Here is a 21,944-nt window from a genome sequence, read left to right on the forward strand (position 1 = left end):
CGAATTAGAATGCACTAATCTTGGTTTTCTCCCCCCTAATTTGAACACTAAAATTTAGGGTTTTCCATTCACTTTTGGTTTAAATTCATCTTAATGGCATCTTGACATATTTTCATCATATTTGCATATTAATCGTGATTTACATTTTAATTCATAAATTGTCGTAATTAAGGTTTCTTGAATGTTATATCCTTGCTTTGTATCATCTATTTTCTTACATTTTTAATGGTTTTGTGTATGGTTTAATCCTTTGTATGGTTTGTGGTTTCATCCTCCATTGTGGGTAAAATATCTCTCATTCTCATAAAATTGTAATTCATCGCCCTCTTGGTAGGTAAAATGCTCCTCCTATCACATGTACATGTAACAGGGTAGGTTTTACTTTTCTTTATTGATTTCTTTACATGTTTATAAGTAAGATAAAACAAAACGACAAAAATAACAATTTTAAAATAAGACCAAGAACAAAGTTTGATCCAACGTCAAGTATTTTCAAAAACAAATCAAGTAATACATCGCACGTGAGTGCTTGGTTCAACACCAAGTATCTCATCCATTCCACATAACTGAATAAAAAACAAAAGCAAAATTTCAAACACTTGATCTATATATCAAGTTGTCATTTTCAAACTTCTTTTTCACAACAAAATGGAATGGAGAAGGAGGTGATTGGGCATAGGCCTTTTTCTTCCTCAAGACTTTGTATACTGTTGTAGAGCTTCCTATCAAGAGGCTTGCCTTCCAAGATAATACACTCTAAATAAAACAAGTATGATTCCTTATTTATTAGACTAAAAAAAGAGTGATCGGGCACAGACTTCTTCCTCTCTGAGTGCTAAGATATCGTTGTAAACCTCATGGTCCGAATACTTGTCCTTTGATAAAGAAACATGACTCTACTTGCCTTATCTCTTTCAGAATAAAAAAATTTGGATGAAAAAGGAAGTGGTTAGGCACAAGCCTCTTCGATCCCTATGACTTTGCATACTGTTGTAGAGCTCCATGTTCAAAGGCTTGTCTCCACATAAAACCCACCTCAACTCATCAAATCTTATTTTTCTGCCTTAGGGCATCCAAAAATCTTATGAGAAAATTTCCTCCTCCCACTACAAGAAAATTGGCAAATAGCGACGGTTGATTCTGGCAAGTTACGACGGTTCAAACCGCCACAATTCGCAAGGCGCGACAGTTATTTAACTGTCGCGGAAACGTGTGTCGGCAGGGGGTATTGCGACGGTTGTTAAAATCGTCACTCCAACTGTCGTTATCAATCGCGACGGGTATGGAACCGTCGTAAATTGCAAGTAACGACAGTTACAAACCGTTGTGAATTTCAATTTGAATTCTTTTATCAATTGTAGTTGCAACGGTTTCAAACCGTTGGGAATTTTATTTGGTTTTAATTGCGACGGTTTCAAACCGTCGTGTTTTTTTGGTGTTTATAGATTCAATTATTAAACAAACTACAAAGGTTTTAAACCCCCGCTAAATGAATTAATTTTTTAAAAAAATAAACATCTTATTGATTGCACATACATAAATTCTAAAATAGATAATAAATTTAATATATGAACTTATTTAACCGAAACATTTCTCAAAATCAAACATTACTTAATGTACATTAAAATTCAGAATTAACCCGAAACATAACTTAACATATATCAAAATTTCAGAATTTCAAGGTAAAATAAAATATACTGATTTAATATAGCAACATGATATAACTTAATATGGCTCATGTTCAAATCCTCTTACAAAACTTGAGTAACTTGAAACATTTCAGTCAATCTAGAGCAGCACATAGTTCATGGCGGGATCCTCTGGAAAAACTTTTGTAACTTGAAATATTGCAGTCAACTTTGGGCAGCACATATTTTTTCAAACTCTTCATTAATTATTAAAAACAGAATCATGTACCTGATATAGAAACAAACAACTTGTTAACCAAAAAAACTAAAGTATAATAAAACCAAATAGCATGCAATGCATAATATAAAGTGATTTGCCTATGATCCACAATGTGTATAGGTATTCTTTAATTTAATATAAATAGATAGTAAATATATGAAGAAATATCTTCAGTGATTTTAAGAAGGATATAACAATATGATTTATGGGAGATATCACACATAAAATATAATTTATTTAAAAAGATAAAGCTTGTCCAGTCAATATCATGATCACCATTAGCAGAAAAGACATACACAAGGGTTGTTTATTAGTTATATGAGAGGGCCATTAAGCTACATGCATTTATCTGGAATATACTTTAACATGGATTGAAATAAACATAACATATCAAGACAAGCATGGCCAGCCAAGGGATAGAGTGAAGGAATATATAAGGGATTAAATGCTTGGTCAGTTTACAGTTATGAAAATATCTACAAAGTTTATATCAAAATGCAATAAATACCATACACAATTAAAATGAAGAGACATCTTCATATTTTAAGTAGTCAAAGTGTTTATAGGATTGGACAAAAAGCTACAATAACAGAAAGCTGCCAAGTGTTTATATCTATGAAAGACTCACCTATTCTAGAAGCCTTCCAAAAGAATCCCCGAAACCTGAATGGTAACAGTTAAGACATTGTGAGTATATGAAAATCATATACAAGCTGCAATAACAAATATCACTTTTATCATGGAATAGACTATCTTCGTACCTACTTTCAACATACAAATATCACTTTTATCATCCCAAGAAGCTTTTTTGTGATCATCTTTCTGGAAACATAAAACATGCATTTAGATAGAAATTGATTACTTTGACACTTATCCAATAGATAAGAATTAAACACTTAGGAATTAAAAGGCTTACACTATCACTTTTCAGAATCTTGTTTATTATAAATTCTTCAATTTCACTCTCTCTAGTTTCAAATACAAGCATTGTAGTATGTGCTATACTACCCAACAACTGCAAAAATGTGGGCATATATGTTTTCTGCTCTAGCATATATACAAGCCTCTGTGTATAAGGTGAAAACATTCAAAATAAGACATTCTAATGAATATTATAATACATGGAAAATTACACTTATTTCACTAAAGATAAGAAATAATTAAAACTTTCTTGTTCATGTTCCAAACAGTCCCAATTATCATAAAAAATTCTGCATTATTCATGTTCAAAACAGTCCCAATTATCATCAAAAATTCTGCATTATTCTGCATTATTCATGTTCAAAACAGTCCCAACAACTACACTACTAAAATTCTGCATTATTCATGTTCAAAACAGTCCCAATTATCATAAAAAATTCTGCATTATTCTGCATTATTCATGTTCAAAACAGTCCCAACAACTACACTACTAAAATTCTGCATTATTCATGTTTAAAACAGTCCCAATTATCATCAAAAATCAATTATTTCAATTACTTCCACGAGGACATTGAGTGCATACTTCTAGCAAACTTCATGAATATGCCAAATAACAACAACTTCCCCACAATCATTTCAAACGTTTTTTACTTTGTGTTACAAGAAAGATCTACTTCCCATATTCAACAATACTAACAATGTCTATATTTTAAGAAAACCAACCGGAGAAGATCAAACATGGAAATTAAGCGCACGGTTCACATTTTAACATATTATCAAGTGTAAGTGAAAATTTCAAAACCAAATATTAAATAGATCAAAACCAAATACCGAAACGATATCTCACCTATAGAAACAACACCATTCCAAAAAGGAGAAAAAGGAATCACTTGAGAATTCAAGTGTCAGCCAAATCCCAAGTATTAACCTTGTTTGAATCACTTGAGAAAAGGCATGGCCTAAAATTATTGCATATCTTTGTTTCAATCTCAATTTCATATGCCACTTGACCTCACAAACACCCCCTCAGTTCTTTTTCTTTTAATTATATGAGAGACGACCTTCATTTGGCCATAAAAAAATATAAGTACACAAAAGAACTCATTGATTTTTCAAGTATGACTTTTGAGGGAACCAAAAGTTCTTGGAAGTTTTTTCCCTTTTGGGTGAGGAGACTGAAAGCAAAGAGCAACAAATTAAATCTCAAACAAAAACCCACGACTTAAACATGATTTCTACATACAAAACTTATAACAACGCCACCTAAACAAGAAAACCCAATAACAACAAACCCTAAATCAAGTAGCTGAAATAAAAAGATCTAAAGAAAGAGATAATTAGTGATGGAGAATACCGTTTTGTGTTACCTCCCAAAACGGCCAACAAATATGCCACGATGATCTTCATATTTGGCTAGGCTGGGATTCTACAACGACCGCTGGTAATGATATATGTCCTGAGGGTCTCCTCTGTTCTTTTATTTTCGCAAGGAAGAAAAAACAAACTAGGTTTTCTTCTGTTTTCCTGAGGAAGAGAAGAATGACTAGGTATTCTATATTGTTTTCATTGTTTTATTAATTTATTTAAGTTTTATATTATATTATATAAGTAAATTATATAAATAAATTATATAAATAAATGTTCTAAATAATTGAAAGAAGCGCGCAATTTGAAAAAATTGAAGAGGGAATTGAAATTTTCATTTTCATTTTTTAATTATTTATTTGGAAATGGTTGTTTTTTAGATATATATGTATGCTATAATTCTATTTTTATTGACTATATATATATATATATATATATATATATATATATATATATATATATATATATATATATATATATATATATATATATATATATATATATATATATATATATATATATATATGCTATAATTCTATTTTTATTGACTATATATATATATATATATATATATATATATATATATATATATATATATATATATATATATATATATATATATATATATAGCTATTATATTATAAATACTAGTAATGTTAATATAATTATTAATTAATAATAACTATTTTAATTATTATTATAATTAATTTATAAAAGTGAAAAGATGGGAAAATAAAACAATGAAATGAGAAAATAAAAGACTTAAAAAAGTAATATTATGATTGACCAAAGTAGTCGCGACAGTTTGTCCTAACGGTCGCGAGTGTGGAAAGAGGACGGTTTTTTGGTAACTGTCGCAATTATGTTACTCACCATGCGTATAAATCTGCGACGGTTGGCTCTAACTGTTGTGACAACTGTCGCAGTCTAGGAATAAGGGCGGTTTTATGGCAACTGTCGCAACTCATGTGTCGTAAAACTCATCTTTTCTTGTAGTGTCCGAAGATGATCATGAAGAGGAATCCGACGAGGAATATTGTCTTCTTCATTGCTACCAATAACAAAGATGTTAGGATTTTGGAGTTTTAGAGTTTTGGAAATAAACTTAAACATTACTTTCTAGAACATCAATTCAAAAAACTTATTAAAATGATCCTAAAACAGAAAAACATCATTGAATGAACATGTTTAAAGCAATGGTAACCTCAATAGTTCTTCTAGGGTTCTTAGGCTGAGAAGGAGGAGCTTGAACAGTAACACTAAGAACTCCATCTTGACAGATAGCAGTGACAACATTAATATTAGCATTCTTAGGAAGAACAAATATGCGCACCAACTTCCACCTTTACCTTCATCATCAAATATTCGACACCTTCTTTCCTCCTCCTCTCTCTGTTAACCACAAAATAATCATCATTTTCAACGTAAACCTTTATCTCACCATCAAATTTCAATCCCGACATATCGATCTCATATACATATGAATTTGGATAAACCTTCATGTCTGCGGGAGTTGCTACATGCATATCTATATTGTCACAACAAATCATTGTTGGTGGTATAATTGGGGCTTTACCGTTAGGGTTTCCGTTTTCTTGAGATTTAGGTTTCTTTTTGTCCTTGTTCATCTTCGTGTTAGAAGTTTCCTCATTTGTGTTGCCACAAAACTCTCCACCATAGGTTCTAGGTTAGAGTGAGTTTGTGTTGCATAAAAGTTCTCCATTAACACTTCAAGGTTGGATTGTTGGAAATTTTATGATTCCTCGATATACTGTGGGTGGTTATTATAGAGAAGATTTTGGTGATTGTTCCACTCTGGATTATCGGTATCGGGTTAAGGATTTCCATGGTTATTGTTCATGAAACTGCCCATCCGTCGAACATATCCTTTAGCGATAATTATTCAGAAAAGAGGGCTCAGAGTACACAAGAAATAAAAATAGAAAAAAATGCTTTAGTCCAGACGACGTTAAAACAAAATTTTGATATTAACACAATCTCCCCGACAACAGTGTCAAAAACTTGATCTTGTATGAACCAAAAGTGCACAATTTTGTCAAGTAATAAAAAGAATTGAACCCATAGAGAGATATGTGGCTACCAAATATAACTTCAACTATGTTCATCTAAAGTGATAAGAAAAAAAGGTTTGTTTGATGCAGATTGATAAATAGATTTTAACAAGTAATAAAAAGAATGACTAGGAGCTATGAGCAACAATCAAGACTCACCCCTATGGTCATCCGTATTTGAATCACAAGAATTTCTAAGTTTTTTATATAAATTTTAGATAAATGTGTGTGACACCCACTTTCGTGGCATGCACATCTAAATGTGTTTCAGGCACAACTGTGCATTTCAATTAAGAGCGTTATGCCTTGTCAAGCGACACCGCATCTTAATTGTTTCTCAACTGAGATTAAGTCACCTTGTCAATGGCACCTCTACTCAATTTTTTAATAATTCGCTTTTGGATGTCGAATCATTATCTTTCGATTCATGATTGTCATATGTTTTGCCTTTGCTTTTGCAACCGACATAGACATGGATTAGAATTTGAATCCTAAAATAAATAAAATCTATATTTCTTTGTACTTAAAGGATGACTCAATAGGGTTTTTCATTAGATGGACTCTCATAATCCTAGTCCCTGAAGATCTACTCACTCATGGTGAGATGAACAACAATAATAAACAAATTTAAGAGCATTGCAAAAAATGTAAATAATTGAAAAGTAAGTAAAGCAATATCAAAAGGAAAAAAAGATAAAAGTAATATTATAATATCATAAGTGCATCAATTACAAGAAAATAGTAATAACTTAAACTAAGAACAAAGAGAAACAACAGTTGTTTGAAGTGATAGTGGTAGAAAGTGATGGATCTTCCTAAGTCCCACCCTTAGGTGTCTCCCTTCTTTTGCTTGATGCCTAAGCCTCTACTTATACTAATCCAAGCCATAAGTGACTCATAATTGGCACTAATTTTATGCATTACTACCACTAGTTACATATTGTCAATGCCATGTAGTTTATGGATGATGAAAGGTCACAAAAAAGTTATCCAAAAATTAAAAGCTTGTAACTGCTAGAGTGCTAACACGGGTTGTGTGAGGAAACACAGGCTGGTCGTGTTAGCCTCTAACTGCTTCTATAGGTGTGTTTCAAAGGGGCTAACACAGCCCGTGTCATGGGACACGGGCACGCCGTGTTGGTTTTAGGAAATTTTTCTTGGAAGCGCTCTGTTTCGTGTGATCTTGGGCCTTAATCGTTCTCATTTGCTCCATTGACCTCTTATTGCCTGAAAACACAAAAGGAAGACAAAATCACATAAAAGTAAACTAAAATGGTGCAAACACACATAAAAATTGAAATAAAACAAGCAAGAAAATGATGCGTTTATCCCTTATCAGGAACACAATCATAAGTTGACAAAAAATTGAAGGATGTACATATATAAAACATCTAAAACCAGGAGAGGTAAAGGTTGTTTGTGAGATGACATATGGTAGGGGTGATCAAAACCAAACCAACCCAATAGAAAACCGCAAACCAAACCAAACCAAACCGAAACCGCAAAAAACCGCATTTGGTTCGGATTAGTTTGGGTCAGTTTTTACAAAACCGCACGGTTCGGTTCGGTTTGCGGTTTGTATTTTGTAAACCGAACCAAACCGAATCAAACCGCACTATGTTACAACCTAAATTTTACTAACTCACATCCAACCCAAACTTAAATTTATTATACATTAGCATTATAATTACGAACAATTTTCTCATCCTTACACATATAATTTCAGTCCCGATCTTCTAAAATCTCTAATAACATTATCGCACCTTCTTTGCCACTTACATCTTCCCTCTTCTTCTATAATCTCTACTCTCTTATATTCTTTCTTTTTCACCTTCTCATTTTTATGTAAATGTTCCGTATTTCAGTTTCGTTTTTATCGCATATCTTCTTCTCTAATCTCTCAACACTTTTTTTCTTTTTCACTTTCACTAATCTTTCGTCTCTTCTATTTTTTTGTTTCGTTATAATAATTTTTATATTGTTTTATGCTATTATTTTATGTTTAATATTCCACTTTTGTCTAATTTAATTTTTACATATTAAATGGAAAATTATTGTCAAAATATGACGAGTTTTGTTGTTATTTGATAGTGTATGAATGTATAAATACAAAATTATGTTATCATCTATATGTGTAAGTATGGCTCAATAAAATATTTGTAAAAAACCGAACCAACCGAACCGAACCAAACCGCATTAGTTTGGTTTGGTTTGGTTCGGATTTTTTTAAAAAGCCAACCGAACCAAACCAAACCGCACTATTTTTTCTCTTGCGGTTCGGATGATTTTTTTCGTTAAAACCGCCCAAACCGCACCGCGAGCACCCCTAACATATGGTATAGTTCTTTCGAGAAAAATTTGCATGACGCTGAAGAAATTAAATTGTTGCAATTCTACTACCACCAAAAGAACCATTGAATATTCTCACTTTGTTAACAAACACCAAAAGATTTAGTCCTTATCACGAATGATATGATACCACATGACATCACATACATTTGATGAAACCATTTAATAGATCTTGGTCTAACAATCTTGCAAAACCTTATTCAAACTCATTTATTATTACTATTATTTTTTACTATATTCAAACTTGACAAATGGTATTCAATTTCATTATTATTTTAGCTCATGATTTATTCTACAATCGAGAGTGTGTTTTGCTGGTTCAGATTGTAGAATTTGAATTATATCGATAATATTGTGACAGTTTTGTTTGTTTGTTCAAAGATTATAATACATTTTTGTGAATTATATGCTAGATTTGTAGTTGTTGGCCATAGTACAACTGTACCAGGGTACATATGAAAGAGAAGTTTTTTCAGTTTGCTTATCCATTAACAAATTTGATATGTCCACCTACAACCGAGGTTAAGTTCAAAAGTCCACCAAAGAGAAGTTTTTCTAGTCATAATGAACGCTCCACTAAGCATTTGCCATTTTTAGTTGAGCATGTCGACTCCTTGTATCATGATATAGAAGCTTCATAGACAAATTCATCATGTTCAACTAGAAAGAGTGCACATCATACTAATTAGTCACCTAATCCTCCACCAATCCGATACAACTTTCCAAGTCAAGATGAATTTCCTCTATTTATGCATCAATATTTTGAAAATGTTATTGATGTCAAAGGAGATGGTAATTGTAGATTTCATGTTGTATTTGGATTACTTGACATGTCTATTGAATCCCTTAACACCATTTGTCATGATCTTACAAGGGAGTAAAATAGTAAGCGTGAGGGTTATCTCCAACTATTTGGGATGAAAAGTCGGTTTAGTCAGGTCAAGCACACTCTTACTCCAAAATAATTTGCCTGGGATATTCATGTAAAATTCATTTCATGTAGGTAAATTTATTTCAATGTTTAATTTATATTTCATGTTGTTTGTGTAACAACTGTCATAACCTTAGACACATATATATTTGAAAAGAATATTGTCTACCTCAGTTTCACAATAAGTGTTTTATTTGAGTAATGCGGTATTCTTAAAAAAAATATTAGATGTATTAATTTTAATGATATAATTAATATTATTTATTAAAATATTTTTATTAATCATAGTTAGTAGAATAGTTGAGAATAATTAAAGTTAATAAATAAGAGTATAATTTATTTTAAGACAAAGAAAAAGTGCAAATGAAACATTTTTTTAAGATAGAGAGTATATTTGAAGACATGTCCAATGTGAAAAAGACTTTGTCAGCCAAAAGCATCAGACTAGGAATGTATAAATCTTCCTAACGAAGTCACTCATGCTCAATGTGATATCATAGTTGAAGATGATGCTAAATCGATACAGAGTAAAGATCTCGATACGCATGACAATGATTAGGGGTGATCAAAACCAAACCAACCCAATAGAAAACCGCAAACCAAACCAAACCAAACCAAACCAAACCGAAACCGCAAAAAACCGCATTTGGTTCGGATTAGTTTGGGTCAGTTTTTACAAAACCGCACGGTTCGGTTCGGTTTGCGGTTTGTATTTTGTAAACCGAATCAAACCGCACTATGTTACAACCTAAATTTTACTAACTCACATCCAACCCAAACTTAAATTTATTATACATTAGCATTATAATTACGAACAATTTTCTCATCCTTACACATATAATTTCAGTCCCGATCTTCTAAAATCTCTAATAACATTATCGCACCTTCTTTGCCACTTACATCTTCCCTCTTCTTCTATAATCTCTACTCTCTTATATTCTTTCTTTTTCACCTTCTCATTTTTATGTAAATGTTCCGTATTTCAGTTTCGTTTTTATCGCATATCTTCTTCTCTAATCTCTCAACACTTTTTTTCTTTTTCACTTTCACTAATCTTTCGTCTCTTCTATTTTTTTGTTTCGTTATAATAATTTTTATATTGTTTTATGCTATTATTTTATGTTTAATATTCCACTTTTGTCTAATTTAATTTTTACATATTAAATGGAAAATTATTGTCAAAATATGACGAGTTTTGTTGTTATTTGATAGTGTATGAATGTATAAATACAAAATTATGTTATCATCTATATGTGTAAGTATGGCTCAATAAAATATTTGTAAAAAACCGAACCAACCGAACCGAACCAAACCGCATTAGTTTGGTTTGGTTTGGTTCGGATTTTTTTAAAAAGCCAACCGAACCAAACCAAACCGCACTATTTTTTCTCTTGCGGTTCGGATGATTTTTTTCGTTAAAACCGCCCAAACCGCACCGCGAGCACCCCTAACAATGATGATAGACTTATACAAAGATTAGTTAAAACATATATGATTATGCCACTAATTACATTTTAGACATACTATGATATTTAATAGAGTCTTAAGAGTGTTGAGGATGACACTATATATTATATTTTGATATAAAGTCTTAACAAAATGAAAAGAAAAAAAAAAGGACTGTCAACTAACGAGAGACGTATATTATGTTAAATCACACTTTTATTTTTAAACTACTAATATGATTTACCACTTTAAAATATTTTGATTAAATGTTTGTATGATACTAATTTACATAGACGATTTACTACCTTTAAGCAATAATAAAGTAGATTCGCTTTGGGTTTGGTGGATCCAGGCGTACTATATAAAGAAGAATAAGTTGATGGAGATTGATATTAAACCCAGCAATACATGGATCCTGAAATCTACCCTAAACCAGAGAAGTGAAGTGGCGAGTTTACCTGACTGGGAAGACATTATGGGATGGACAAAATTCAGCATGAATAAAATATACAGAAACTTACTGGATGTTGGCACAAAATGGGAATGGAGAGATCTGATTTATAGGAATAATGTTTGTCCTCGAGCTTGCTTTATATTATAGCTCACATGCCATGATAAATTAGCAACAAATGACAGATTGTATAGGTTCGACATGATTGACTCGAGCTTGCTTTATATTATAGCTCACATGCCATGATAAATTAGCAACAAAGGACAGATTGTATAGGTTCGACATGATTGACTCGAGCTTGCTTTATATTATAGCTCACATGCCATGATAAATTAGCAACAAAGGACAGATTGTATAGGTTCGACATGATTGATAACATGAATTGTTGTTTTTGTGCGGAGGAGGAATCGACCCAACACTTATTCTTTGAATGTGGTGAAATGAGAAAAATTTGGATGCAAATTCTAGAATGGCTGCAAATCAATCATAGTCCCAGCGGTTGGCATGATGAGATTCACTGGCTAGTCCAACATACTAAGAGTAAAGGTCCCCGAGCTCGTGTGTTACAAATGGCGGCAACAGAAACTATTTACAAACTTTGAAAAATGAGAAATAACAGCAATTTTGGCAATGAGGTCGACACCACAAATATAGGAAAAAACATTATAGTCACCATAGTTTATAGAGGATGGAGGAATAAGAAGATTAGAAAACACATAACTACCCTAATGATGGGAGATTGTTAGTTTTTTTTGTTAAATTTGGTCCTTTAGTCTTTAAGAACACTATGAGTTGCTGGATCCACTTTGGATCCCATGTATAACCCCTGTTTTTTTGAATTAATCAAAGTATATTTCTTAAAAAAAAAAATACTAAAAATGTACTAGTATATGATTAATCGACCACATATATTTAATTTATAAATAATATTTTATTATACTTATTTAATTTATCATTGAATTTAATATTGTTATTCTTGGCGTTGTTTCACTAATTATAGTCTGATTCCAGCTCAGATTCTACAAGAACTAACAAAACACTATTCAAATAGTAGAATCTGAAAGAAACCATCAATTCCAATTCATATTTTACAATCCGAACTAACAAAACATCATTCAAATAGTAGAATCTAAAATAAACCATCAATTAGAATGTAACCATCCAAATTAATCTAAACAAACATATATTACAAGCATTGTTGTAAGTATACATACATATATACTAAATACACCTTCTCTTTGTATAGATATCTTCTTACAAAATGTTGGATGATGCACCAAATACAAAATTGATGATATATCTAAACAACTATACCAAATGATCCCAACCTCAAGCTTTTACAAGAAAAAGAATAAACAAATGAAGATATAATTGCTAATACAAAAAAAGAAGAAGGTAAATGTTGTGGTAACCCTCAAAGCAAGCTAATCCTAGTCTTGCTTTCTTAATCACATTATATACAGTCAAACATACCTATGGAACTTTAGTAGCTCTCAATTGCCATGCCTTCTCTTCAACCCCCTTTCCTTGAAGGGCCATAGACATGGATCTTAACCTGTTTGTTATCTCGGTGAACGATGGACGATATTCAGGGTCACGTGACCAACACTCTTCCATTAGCTTTCTCCATTCAGGATCACATCGGTCTGGAATCGGCGGTCGAAGTGTGTTCTTTACAATGCCCCCTAAATGAACATGACATCAAAAGAGAAGCAAGTAAGTAGGTTGTTACATAGAAAGATCCTATAAAACACTTGCAAGTTGCAACAATATTGATTTGGTTTTCAACTCTACACATACAAACTTCATGAAATCCTAATGATTGGATATTAAGCAGCAAAACTAGCATTTTGGAACAGTTTTTTTGTTCTATTTTGGCCTTCAACCATAACATAGCTAGAGATAAGAGCTATGTAGCACCGACACTTCTCATCAAAGCATGTTATGTATCCGACTCTAACACATGTGATTACGGTCAATTATTTTATTTTCTCAAACTATTATCAATGTCGACAAGTCAGACACTGACACATGTGATTACGGTCAATTTTTTATTTTCTCAAACTATTATCAATGTCAACAAATCAGATACTGACATTACAATCAATTATTATATATTCTCAAACTATTATCAATGTCGACGACGGTGTCTGCATTTGTACTTCATAGGATAAGAGCAGCCACTCAAATGTCAAAATTCCATCAAGAAACAAATGTTTTATGCTACAATAGAAAGAGACCGAACACAGGATATTCTAAGAAAGAAATAACAACCTCCACATTCTAAACCTTAAAGATATCAGTCAGTCACAGTTAAGAGGCTAATGCCAAATAAAGCAAAAAAATAATGTAACCTCCTACAATAAGATTTCAATTTTCTGTATTTCTAGGTTCCTTCCATAAAGATTTGTCTGTTAAAAGATTCTTACCAATAATGGCACCACAATGCATATCTGCATAAGGTTCCTCTCCTGTCAATAATTCCCACATTGAGATGCCAAATGAGAAAACGTCAACCTGTCAAAATGATTCCACAAACTAAGTGCCTGGAGAAAGATTCATTCATTACTATATATTGCTAAACTTCGCATTCAAAATTATCATCTGTAGTAGAAGCGGAACCCTTGGAGGAGAGTTTTCTATCATATTCTTTCCTACTTTGTTAATAAAAGTATTCTTTCTATTCAATATAATTTTGGGTTCCTAACAAATAGGAAAGAATCGCAGATAAAACACTCGTTCAAGGGTTTACCCCGTCAACAACAGAGTCGGTGCTCTATTCACAATGATTACACATCTGAATGTCTGATCTCTATCCTAAGGTAGCACATATGAATGGTTTTATTACCTTTTCCGAAACCCGGCTGCTATTACCATTCAACAACTCTGGTGCCATCCATGGAAGGGTTCCTCGCACACCCCCAGATACAAGGGTATTTCGTTTAATTCTTGACAATCCAAAATCTCCAACCTAGGAAAAAATAATCAGAAAACGGCGGTTATTAAAATAACAAAAAAGTATTGTTCATTTTACGCAAGACAATTAGATAATATACAGAGTTTTATTAACTATGACTCATATTGCTTCACTTTAACTGTTTTTTTGCTTAAAAAAAACTATGACTTGGAGTTTTATTCACTTTCTAGGTATTGATCATAAGACTGGAAGAGTTTCATCAAAATATAACGGTCTAATAGTTTATATCTCTAAGATTATCCATTGGAAATTCCACCTCTAATTGCAGCATTTGGCCTCCCACACTGCTTAAAGATATGGCGCATGTAGTGTTTATAAAGCTTTGGCAACCTTCACCTCACAAACCGGTTTTGTGAGGTTGAGTTAGGTCCAACCCAAATTCTAAGATGGTCTCATTGAAGCCCGAGCGTAAGAGGGTGGGGTCCGCTCCTAGTTGCCTAATTGCGGCATTTGACCTACCTTCATTGCCAGCCTCCAACACCTTCATTGTGTTGGGTTTGAAGGGGTGGATTTAGTCTTACATTGTTTAGAGATATGACATATGTTGTATTCCTAAGATGGCATCATAGCCTATCCAAAATCCGTTGGACCAGCTACTATCAGGTCTCCGCTACCGGTTACCCACCATCATTGTGTTGGGTTTGAAGGGGTGGATTTAGTCTTACATTGTTTAGAGATATGACATATGTTGTATTCCTAAGATGGCATCACAGCCTATCCAAAATCCGTTGGACCAACTACTATCAGGTCTCCGCTACCGGTTACCCACCATTTATATCCACGCATCAAGTCCAATAGTGTTGGACATGAGGGTGTGTTAAAGAGTCCCGTATTGGAAAGGATATCGTCTCAACATGTGTCTATAAGTGGGGAAATCCTCACCTTACAAACTAGTTTTGTAGGGATGAGTTAGGCTCAACCCAAATTCCAAGATGGTACCAGAGTCTGTGTCCTAGATATGTTGTTGGACTTCCCGCATCGTCCACGCTGCAAGCTCGTTAAGACCTGAGCGTGTGGGGTGTGTTGGAAATTCTGCCTTTATTGTGGTCTGCCCCTAGTCGGCTAATTGTGGCATTTGACTTGCCTTCATTACAACCTCCAACACCTTTATTGTGTTGAATTTGAAGGGGTAGATTTAGTTTCATATTGCTTAGAGATATGGTATATGTAGTGTTTATAAAGTTTGAATAGCTATCACCTTACAAGCTAGTTTTATAAGGTTGACTTAGGTTCAACCCAAATTCTAAAACTAGCAATCATTTGAAATCCATTTGGGTAGTTCGACAAGTTTGAACAAAGTGGCAAAGGTATTGAATGAGTTAAATGATCAGTGTTTGAATCCTGGTGAAAGAAAAAAATACCAACAGAACAGAACAACTAATATACTTAACATTTGTCTATCTAAAAAACTAAAAAATACCTTGTGCTAAAATTTATGGAGAATGCAGTGCACATCAGCAAAATCAAACCCCAATGAACCTATTTAACATGGATTTTTTGGGACATAGTGATTGATTGTTTAAAATCTCAAATAATTTCTCACCAACCATAATACTATGCTTGGTTTATGATTCTATTCTGAGTTTTAAAATAAAGCTCATTTCAATAAAAATTTGAGTCTAATTAAAACACTACGACAAACTTAATTACTTTATATTTTTATGTGAAACAAGATGAAGCTTGACTTATGGAATTCTAACCTTGCATATGGGTCGTTGTGAATCCCTTAGATTAACAAGCAAATTGTCACACTTCAAATCAAAATGGACAATATTCTTTGAGTGCAAATATTCCATACCGAAAGCTGCATCCATGGCAATTATAAGCTTTTTACGACGATCTAGTAATCTGCATAAAAGTTGAGATTCAGTACGTGCATTTACTCAAAATGATATTCACAAAAAATTGAGGCTACCTGTTGTTCTTGACAAGAACATGTCTAAGGGAACCATTAACCATATATTCTGTTACAGTTGCTAAGGTCCCACAAGCTCCGTCGGGTACGATTCCATAAAATGCGAGAACATTGGGATGATGAAGATTTGACAGGATCTGCGCCTCTCTCCAGAAATCTTTTGCCTACCCAAGCCAGCATACATTGTCAGATTCATGTGCATATTTTACTTTCTGTTTCAATAGAAAAAAGGTGTCTACTTTTGAAACCGAAATAGTAATAATTACATTATTTCATTCCATAGAATTAGAAGTATACTTTTTAATCTCGAATGCATTTTTCAAGTGAATTTACTTCAAGTTTTTGGAAAGATGGTATTATTGAGAAGAAAACTGCACTGACAACTCACCAACCGTTCTTGCTCAGAAGTTCTCCCTCCAAAGCAGCTCTTTTTGATTCTCTTGATTGCAACATCTGTTCCTCGCCATTTTCCATGATAAACAGTTCCATAGGTACCAGATCCTAACTCCATAAGTTCTTCAAGATCAGTGTTCCTGATTATCTGAACGACAAAACATAAAATGTAAGTTACAGGGATTATCAATAACAGATAGATACAGCCGAATTTTCTGTTCATTCAACAACTCAATGATTGTCTACAGGATAGAGATTATGGTATCATAGAAATTGATTTCTACAAAACAAGTATGTATCTATGTATGCATTATTTTTTATGATGCTAAAAAAGTAAAGGTCTTCTCTGAAAGACACGATAGCATATTCTATCAAGATATCTGAATTTGAAAGTCTCTGTAGCACTGTCACCTCTGAAAAAAGGTGTGTCAGTATCGGTGTCCGAAACCGACAGGAACACTTGTGATTACATTTAATTTATTCATTTTTTCAAATTATTACTGATGTCTAAGTGTCAGTATCAGTGTCATGTTTCTGGTGTCTGTGTTTCATAGGTGAAGAATATTGCAGGACATAACATCAAAATGGAATTCTAATCTTAAAACATAATAAAAAAAACCAAAACCAGAACATTTCAGTAATTGCCTACCTGCAAACCGTATATGCTGGCCTCCATTTCTGCTATCATTGCATCAGAAAGAAAGTCATTCACGTCGGCTTGATCGTCTTTATAATCCTATAAATGAAAATACAAGATTGAGAAAACATAAACATTTTATTTTATCATAAATAAATAAATAAACTCAAGTCTAATTCGGTTTTCCTACCTCGGGATCAGACTCTGGGATGGTGCTCTCTACTTCTGTTGGAGATGGAGATACATCACTTCCAACTTCATCATAATTATGTGGGGTGTGCACTGGTGAAGACTTGCGATTTGAAGGAACAACACCAGTCGCATCTTTTGCTACAGCAAATGACTCCACTAGTTTGGCATCATTAGACCTTTCTGATTTTTTCAATTGTCCTAAAATTTCACCTTCAACTTTTGACAATCCAGAGGTAGAATGTTCGTGATTAAACTGATCAACCATTTGATCGGTGCTTGTAATGAAGTCATTGAGAAATGAAGGTTCCTTTTTAAAAGAAATATTCTTTCTTGAATTATCCAGGCCATCAACCGGCAAGATCAAACTTGGACAGACATCATCATGAAGTACAGCAGGACTCAAACTTTCAGAGTTTATTGTTGGATTATCATGAAAACCTGTTGTGTTCTGATTCTGAGAAGGCTGAATTTGTGCAGATTTAAGAGAATGTGGATCGAAGGAGAAATTGAACATATCATCTCTGACAGAACTTTTGTCACGAGAGTTTTCTGCATATTCTGAGATTGGAGAATTTAAATTGATATTTCTGCCATAACTTGTCTTTTGGCCAATGTCAAGAAGATCAGACGGAGTCTTGTCGACAAGGTTAGTTAGTGAGAGTCCCGTCATGCCTGATGACAAAGGAAGCGTGTCCTCATGAGGTTGATCCCAATTATATTGCGTACCAATCTGAGAACTTATGTTATTAGTCGGGAATGTATCCAAGAGCTGCAATTCACTCATGTAGTTGACAGTTGAATTTCCCTCGTAAACGTTGTTATCCTTCTTAGAAATAGGATACTTATCTTCATTTATCACAATCCTTTCTAACTTCAAAGGATTTTCCTGCACGTCGTTTTCTACAAAGTTGGATCCACTTAAGTTGGTTTGAGCAACAAGGTACTTTTTTTCAGTTAAAATGCTGTTCTTATTAATGCGATCATTCGTTCCAACGGATTCCGAGTAGGGAGATGATGATGCCACACCTTGCCGTCTATGTATCTCAGCTGACTCCACATTTGGCATCTTACTTTGTATTTGAGGATGATGGAGGAAGGGATCGTGTTGACCCTTGATAAGGTTCACTTGTGAGACACCCACTGTCGAAGATAATTCAGCCTTTTCAAGGTTCAACGAGAAAGACGGGGTAATTCCTTCTTGAGAGCAGTAAATAGACTTTGATCCACTTGGATGCAACTGTGAATCAGAAAAAGCATGAGGCATCCCATGAGGCAGAACGTTATTAATTCCATAAGATTCGGTCTGTTGAGTGATCGGATTTCTTGAGAACATTTTATCATTGAGCAAGGTTCCACCAAAAACATCAACGCTGTAACCATTATTTGCATTGCAGTTATCAAAATACTGTTCATTGAGATTTTTGGGCGGACCAATGTCACCATGTTGACGAGGAACAGCTTGTTGAGGGTGTCGGCAATCAGCAGCATTGATGCTCGAGTTTCCAGAATGCATCTGAGCAGTAACAAATGATGCATTGCTGTCAATACTTCCCTGGCATGAGTTGCCGCCAAGCAATTGTATGTAACCTGTACTAGAACCTGCAGCTTGAACCGGAGTAGGAGAAATTCGCAATGGACTTTGAAGATTTACGGAATCATTCAAAATTCTATCTGGATTTAAACCACTCATACCTTTATTACCATCCCTGATCTCCTTAGGAGAAGAGGCGATTGTTGGGGCAAAACTGAAACTATTCCCTGAATAATTTGTTTCGTTTGTCAAACTTTGTCCACCGATGTTTTTCTTAGGGCTATGGTCTATTATGCCGTTTAAAGCAACAACGTATTGGTAATCAGGGTCATTCTGCAGAACGGTGTTTGCATCGGTTGATGTTGTCTCTTCAGATTCACTCAAAGGAACTAAAAAAATTCGAAGTTTCTGAGAACCTTCGTGACTTTCAAGTTCATGATATTCCTCTATCATGTTTTGAAGATCCTCATCGGAGGAAACCGATATTAGAGCATCAAGATCTTCCCCTGGAAGTTGGTATTTGATTGTGTGAGGTTGACTGCAAATACGCAAAGTCTTGTTCATAAGCTCTTCCCACGGAATATCCTTTTGGATAGATATAATGTGAGTTTCTCCACCAACGTATCTGAGTTTACCATCACCGGGCCTCGGTAATATTTTTCCGCCGAAGCTGCAAAGAAACTTCATTTTCCCACCAGACAAAGAATCTTCTAAAATCCCAGAACCGGAAAACCCATTTGAGTGAGATCTTTTATGTAAGTAAACAGGCGATAACACAGCCAGCTTAGTACCGATTTGCTCACTAATTGACTCACTATATGTCTTCCTCAACGCACCACGGCCACCATGGTTGTTGTCTCCCTTTTGACCTTTGCTTAAAACATTTACAGAAAGGCCGTTGTCCATCGGCTGTTTTTTAGGGATAAACTCACCTACATCAGAAAAACTCTCCGAGTCCATTCTCTTCAACCCTAAAATATTTGTAAGATCTTCGTACCTCACATGGCCATTCTCCCTATTCAATCCAAACCTACTCTCACGATTTTGCGATACATCAGGTGAAACAAAAACTCTTCCAACCTCTTTAGGGATACTTTTATTATTACTATTATGTACATTTGCAACACCACTACGCGATTCTTGTTGGTTGTATTGAGGAAACAACCCATGCTCGTTTCCCGTCTTATTTAGGGCCATAATCACAATTTCTCAGCAACTCAATCAAGCTGCTAATTCTTTTCCCAATTTACAGTGCCGAATCACCCAAGGTTCATGTCGAATTTATCGTCCTATTGGTTTTGAATTCAACATCAACATGCTCAATATCCAATAGAAACTTCACTAATAAGCAATTCTAACCTAGGGCACTGGAAGGAACCTAGGTTTATTTACAAAAGGCAAAAGTAACTATGAAAACACTAATAAGCAATTCTAACCAATAAGCCAAATGAACCAAACTCCACAGCACCTGCATCAACAATTTCAAAACCAAATCATTCAAATCAGAACAAACAAACAAACACACACAAAATCATCCAGATTGAAGAAAATGGGCACCCAAGGTGTCATCAATCAAACTCAAAATATCAATCAAAATCCAAAATTATCCAGATTCAAAAAATGGATACCCAATAACTACCAAATCTATTCTAAAGGTGGCAAAATTGGAGCAAATTCAATCGAATCAGAGGATCAAGGATTTGATTTGAATTGAAGAAAAAGGGATGAAAATGACTTACACGTTAAGGTTCAATTTTGGCTTTTGGAAAAACAACATTGGCGAGAACTAAGCACAGCAAAATCAACAACACAAGAATTCAATGTTGGATCTCTTTGTTGCATTTTTGTTGTTGTTGTTCTTCTTTCAATGTTCCTACGTGGATACATGGTTTTTTGGTTCTAAATTTTCTGGGATGATGAAAAACAATGGTCACAAAATAATATAATATTTTTTTGAAATGAATGGAAAGAAAAATAAAAAAGTAAAAATAAAATATAAAATAAGTTTGCGACCTTAAAATACTCTTTATGGCTACCCTTCAACTTTCAATATATATATTTTTTAAATAATCAGAATTTTCAAATTAAGTAGTACATAAATGGTTATTTTTTTAAAAAATTTATACAAGTAAAAGTAACCAACTTTGAGTTTGAAAATTAGGGATGGCAATCGGCAGGGTTTAGGCGGGGTACTATAGTACCCGTCCCCATACCCGCAGTTTAAAATAATCTCCGTACCCGAACCCAAACCCGCATAGGTATCAATATTCATACTCGTACCTGTACCCTTTGAGTACTTTAATGACCATACTCGTACCCGTTTACCCACATTTATAGTAAAATTAAATTATTTAATTACAAAATATCATATAGTTTAAGTCTTTTAACAATATTAAAAAAATTATGCATGTTATTGTTGAGTTAAGAAACAAATAAATACTTTTATTAAAATGTGTAAAGATTTAATAGCGATATATTTTTTAAAAAATTTAGAAACATGCATTTTTTATATAATAATATAAATAAAATTATATAAACATGTAGTACGGGTATGGGGCGGGGTGGGTAGTAAGGTACCCGTGCCCGCACCCGTACCCGCATATTTTAATGGGTAATTACCCGTACCCGTGCCCATACCCATTTTTGCGGGTTTTTACCCTACCCGATATGGGTATTTTTGTGGGTACCCACTAGGGATGGGTCAAATTGCCATCTCTATTGAAAATGGATGTACTCGTCACCCCATGACACCTATGTGTACGAATATGAGATGACGCTTAAGTGTAAAATTTTAAGATATGTCATTTCATATGGCGTCTATGTGTATTTTTTTGATATTTTTTTAATAATATTAAA

At 33.6% G+C, this 21,944-nt stretch overlaps 1 protein-coding gene and 1 long non-coding RNA gene across 2 annotated transcripts; both read right to left on the minus strand.

Annotated features, from left to right (window-relative positions):
* Positions 1 to 1,546: 1,546 nt before the first annotated feature.
* LOC131632171 (uncharacterized) lies at positions 1,547 to 4,382 on the minus strand. The gene is made up of 5 exons (XR_009292920.1): positions 4,184 to 4,382; positions 2,825 to 2,974; positions 2,670 to 2,730; positions 2,537 to 2,571; positions 1,547 to 1,917 (listed from the first exon to the last, which is right to left on the minus strand). It is a non-coding gene; the product is annotated as an uncharacterized LOC131632171 (long non-coding RNA).
* An 8,215-nt stretch (positions 4,383 to 12,597) lies between these two features.
* LOC131632178 (uncharacterized) lies at positions 12,598 to 21,018 on the minus strand. Its single transcript, XM_058902960.1, has 9 exons — positions 20,828 to 21,018; positions 17,556 to 20,556; positions 17,378 to 17,464; positions 16,724 to 16,876; positions 16,336 to 16,499; positions 16,121 to 16,268; positions 14,292 to 14,414; positions 13,873 to 13,960; positions 12,598 to 13,128 (listed from the first exon to the last, which is right to left on the minus strand). The coding sequence occupies exons 2-9, from the start codon at positions 20,283 to 20,285 to the stop codon at positions 12,917 to 12,919; spliced, it is 3,705 nt and encodes a 1,234-aa protein (XP_058758943.1). The 5' UTR covers positions 20,286 to 20,556; positions 20,828 to 21,018; the 3' UTR covers positions 12,598 to 12,916.
* Between the last annotated feature and the right edge of the window lie 926 nt (positions 21,019 to 21,944).

Source organism: Vicia villosa, unplaced genomic scaffold (assembly GCF_029867415.1).
Source record: "Vicia villosa cultivar HV-30 ecotype Madison, WI unplaced genomic scaffold, Vvil1.0 ctg.000911F_1_1, whole genome shotgun sequence".
NCBI lineage: Eukaryota > Viridiplantae > Streptophyta > Magnoliopsida > Fabales > Fabaceae > Vicia > Vicia villosa.

What these genes read in the sequence shown, in the direction of transcription:
- LOC131632178 (XM_058902960.1), bottom strand. Translation starts at nt 20,285, where the DNA reads ATGGCCCTAAATAAGACGGGAAACGAGCATGGGTTGTTTCCTCAATAC. An exon ending in CCAGCATATACGGTTTGCAG is followed by an intron (nt 16,877 to 17,377) that starts GTAGGCAATTAC and finishes TTTGTCGTTCAG; the next exon opens with ATAATCAGGAACACTGATCT. An exon ending in CTTCTGAGCAAGAACGGTTG is followed by an intron (nt 16,500 to 16,723) that starts GTGAGTTGTCAG and finishes TGGCTTGGGTAG; the next exon opens with GCAAAAGATTTCTGGAGAGA.